Source organism: Lepisma saccharinum, unplaced genomic scaffold (assembly GCF_977018435.1).
Source record: "Lepisma saccharinum unplaced genomic scaffold, izLepSacc3.1 HAP1_SCAFFOLD_340, whole genome shotgun sequence".
Lineage (NCBI taxonomy): Eukaryota > Metazoa > Arthropoda > Insecta > Zygentoma > Lepismatidae > Lepisma > Lepisma saccharinum.
The window spans coordinates 55,024-59,847 of NW_028143064.1; the positions used below are offsets into that span (position 1 = coordinate 55,024).

General features: G+C 39.4%; 1 protein-coding gene across 1 annotated transcript; it reads right to left on the minus strand.

Moving 5' to 3' along the window:
- Positions 1 to 274: 274 nt before the first annotated feature.
- On the minus strand, positions 275 to 1,036 carry LOC145982694 (histone-lysine N-methyltransferase SETMAR-like). The gene has a single exon (XM_083116055.1). The coding sequence runs from the start codon at positions 1,034 to 1,036 to the stop codon at positions 275 to 277; it is 762 nt and encodes a 253-aa protein (XP_082972181.1).
- Positions 1,037 to 4,824: the final 3,788 nt, after the last annotated feature.

A 4,824-nucleotide genomic window follows, 5' to 3' on the forward strand; every position in this document is an offset into this window, starting at 1 on the left:
AATGAAATACAATGAAATAACCTGTGTTTATTTTTCAACAAACTCTCCCTCTTTATTGATACATAGTTGCCATCGCTCAGTCCATTTTGTGTAGCATGTGGCATAGTCATATTTGGAGGTATGTTTTAGATACTGGAAAACAGCACTTCCCAGTAATGATCTATTGGCAAAATGGCGTCCACGAAGAGAATTCTTGAGGTTTGGGAACAACCAGAAGTCACTCGGGGCTAAATCTGGTGAGTATGTTGGATGTGTCAGAAGTTCAATACCGTGGTCAGCCAAGAATGAAATTGTCATTAGCCATTTGTGGTCGTTTCATAGTCAATTTCGGCAAAAATTCTGTAGCCAAATGTTTACGAAAATACTCGCCCGTAATTGTATGACCTTTGGGAACTGGATGAGACAATATCACTCCCTGGGAATCCCAGAATATTGCGTATAGCACGTTGTCATTTGATGCAACCTGACGAAATTTTTTCGGGGGTGGTGAATCCGTGTGTTTCCACTGCATCGTCTGTCTTTTTGTTTCTGGATTGAATAATGGAATTTGTGTTTCATCCATTGTCACAATACTGTCCAAAAAATTGTGTCCCTCCCTTCTGAATCGTGTCAAATTTGCAACACTGGATCGAACGCGAGCATCTTTTTGATCGTCACTAAGCAATCGTGGAACCCAGCGAGAGGAAACTTTCTTTAGGCACAAATTATTGGTGATTATTCGTTCTACTGTTCCCATTGTTAGCCCCAGGGTATCACAAATCTCCTGCATGGTGACACGCCTATCTTCCATGATAAAATGTTCAACACTGTCAATGTTAGCATCAGTTGATGCTGTTTTCGGACGTCCAGACCTCTGCTCGTCTTTCACACTCGTTCGTCCATCTTTGAACTCAAGCACCCACTTCCTAACAGTGTTTTCTACAAGAGCACTATCACCACACACGGCCTCCAGTTGGCAATGAATATCGGCTGCACAACGTCCAGCTGCGGTAAGGAATTTCACAATTACCCGTTGCTCTTCAAGTGGAAATTCCATTTCCCCAGGCAGTATCAGAAATACGTCTTACTCCTTCAGGCACTGTCACTCAACTACTGCCACCTAGCACACAAAACTGACACTGCTTGAAGACGAAGAATGGAAGTCTCCGATGCCATAGTTATTTCCCTGAAAAGACAAGAAATGTTGACTTCAGAACAAAACGGCACGTACTTTTGGTGTGCACCACGTACTTGGATTCATGACTCCTTTACTCTTCAATGTTCATTTCTCAATAGTTCTAAAAGTAACGAACTTATTCATCCAAACCTATGTCAAGTTTCAGATTCATTCAAACCAATATTGGCAGAAACGCGAAGTAAAATAACTCAAATCATTCATTCAAATTATACACACAGGAATTCACAAGAAATTTTTAAAGTAGAATTCGCATTGTATTATTTTATACACAAATTAAGAATACTTAAAAATATAACAAATGTCATGTGCAACAACTTCCTTTTGAGTTTAATGTACTTTCAATTTCAGGGTCCCTTACATTGAAAGAGGAGCATAAATGAAGAGTATTGGAAAATAAAATCCTTACAAAAATATTTGGACCAAAAGGGATGAGGAGACAGGTGAGTGAAGAAACATATTTAGAAATGCATAATTTGTATTCATGTCCAAATATTAGAATAATGAAATCAAGAAGACTTAGCTGGTCAGGTCATGTGGCACGAATGGAGGAGGAAAGAAGAGTTTATAGGATTCTTGTTGGGAAATCTGATGGTAATATACCTGTACGAAGGCCAAGACGAAGATGTAGGGATAACGTTGAGATGAATCTAAAGGAAATCGGTAAGGATTGAAAAGATTGGATTGATCTTGCTCAGGATAGGGACAGATGGCTTGTGTTGCTGCAGCCATAAAACTTCGGGTTTAAGAATGTTAGAGAGTTAGTTAATTAGTGATTGATTAATTAGATGGTCTGGTACTGGTACGTATCACCTGGATTATTAGGCTGCTTTGAAAAATGGAAATAATCTACGGAAACTCAATGTTAATAACAATGTATTTGTATTATTTGATGCAATCGTTGAATCATCTTGGAACTTAGAGCATTGCACAACTTAGAAACATGCACAATTGTGTAGGTTAATGAATATTCAAATCCTTTGGGTCGAATGATCTATAGAGAATCAACAATGCATACACATATTCAATGGCGCTTTCCTCGTGTTAATTTTTGACTTTATCAAAGCATTTGGAATCACTGCCTCGTGGAGAAGCAACCTCGGGTAGAATTTGATTTTCCTTAAAGCAGCAAGACAAAGAAGTACCTTTCCTTGAGTTGTTCCCAAGGGTGTCTCTTGGTTGTAATTCCTCTTGCCCCTTCTCCTCGCGGAAGAAAAAGAGCACTAACTCCCTTCGAGGCTGCGCTGTTTACGTTGTGGTTTACTGGTGGAGCATGAAACGGAATTTGTCGAAGCAAAGTTTTGTAAAATCGATTCCCGGAGGAATCGAAAAGACAGGGACGATACCTCGTGCGCGGAACTTCAAGAATTTTGGAATAACACAAGGAAGACATCATTAACTTCATCTTATCAGCATGAAATATTTCAAAAAAAATATAGCTATATCTCTCCAAAGCCCATAAGCACATTTGAATTTTATTAAAGTTCATGATGACTATGTATTATGCAAAGAAACCATAATCGAGTCCACAGCCCATTGAATACGAAAAAAAAAAATCATTCCCTCATAGTTTCCTCCTAAAAACATTTCACTGAATAGGTGTATGTATTCCAAGTACCAACAGGCAAAGTTCTATAGTTTATTGTAGTGCTCACAGGAAATGTAATTATCAAGAAATATTGTCTACCTCATGTCTCAGCTTTCGTACACGTGGCGTGTTAAATCGTTCATCTTCCAGAAGCGACTAAATTGGTCAAAAGGTTTGTATGCTTTGAGAAAGTAGAATATCTGGATCTCCGGTAGCGCAAACAGTGTGCTTCGTGGATGTGGTGCCTGTAAACTAAATACAATTTATTTTCCAAAACGTTGTTCATACAGAATGCAGCCCACAATGCTGTGCATGGCTTTTGCTTGTGCCTCTCCTGTTCCAGACGGTAGTTTTGCAATGCCGCCAATTTTTTAAACTTCTTAATCTGTAACAAGTATTGAAATTCTATTCACAGTTTCATTTGGATTAGTTTAATTGGTTCCATATTTCATCAGCTTATTATCCCAGTGCAAGACTAAAGAAGGTTCTTCTGTGTTACAAATTCGCACATTTGTTGTCAATAGTTTCGATTCACCGTGGAACGTGACAGTGTTCTGTCATCAAGATTCTGACCATGCGTTGTGGCAATAGTTACCCACTATAGTGGATTTTCTGTCCGATAAAATCTAAGTAACATCGAAGAAATACAGGGTGAACCTAAAAGGAATAGACAGATTAAACGCTTTATAAATTGAAAATTGTTTCTTTTATCAGAAAGCATTTAGTACTGTTTTACAGAGAAAGTCTTCATGTTTATCACCTCCACTATTCTTTTGTTTCCGTGACGTCAGCATCACACATCACATGAGCATCCTTGACGTCAGTCGAGTAATATGGTCACTATCCAGGTAGAGAGGGCTTTGTGTTCGTTTGAATTTGCAAAAACAAATTTTGTTGCTGTCATACAGCATCGTTGTAGAACACAGTATGGCAAATAACAACCCACAAGGCAATCGATCTACGATTGGAGGAAGAAATTTGAGGAAACTGGTTGTCTGTACAGTCACGGACAGTTCTGGGTTGTAAAGATTCCATTGAAAATCAATGGGATTATTACAACCCAGAAGTGTCCGTGACTGTACATATAAGGGGTAACGTCCTGCGAGAGGAGAACTGGACAATCGCAGTTACAAAAAGGTCACACACAGAGCATCATGTAAACTTCAGAACGAACTCTATCAGCCATGTTATTAAAACTCTTGTTTCTGTAAAACTTTGAAACTTTCTATTTCTTTTACGCTCACCCTGTATTTCAGACCAGCATACTTGTTATAATGTCCTCCCCGATGACGCAGTGGTAGCGTCGTCGCCTTGTAACCAAAGGGTTCGATACCCGGTGGAGGCACCCAGTGGTTCGGATCCCACTTTAAACTGTAGGTCCACTTCAAATTAACCTTTCTGTGCATAAATTGGACTTAAAACACCAACTCACAACTCACACATTGTTGTAATTGCACAAGAAATTGGCACACAAAAATTAAACAGTGAACCGCAAAGAATTGGAAAATATTTTCTTGTATCTCAGTATTCAGGAAGATATCTGCCTTTCTTCTACTTCACAATCAGTCCCTCACTTTCAGTGGCGTGTTATCAATCCCGCCGCGGCGTCTCATAGGTTCAGTCTCGCCGTGAAATAAGTCAAGGTTTACTTGACGGGTTTTCTTGACTGAAACTGAAATGCTACCTCCAACCCAGAGTGTCAAACCCGACGCGTGCATGAACACGTTCCCAGCAGGCACGGATCCACGGGGAGGGCGAAAGGGGCGATCGCCCCTCCTAACTGCTATGTTTTTTAAAAATATATATATTTTTTAATATTCAAGACTTGTTCGTTCCGTATTTTTATCACCACGTTTAACAGGCACTGTATACTCATGATATGCTAATCGGAACTGGACCTACAGTTTAAATTTGGATCAGAACGAGTCTACAAGGTGCCTTAAAAGGGAATCGGACCTGAGACCACTGCAGAGAATGCGCTTTTGTTTATTTTTTATTAATTTTACTCCTCATGTCTGACCTTCAGTTTACCGTGACAATGGGAAGAATTATGACAACAACA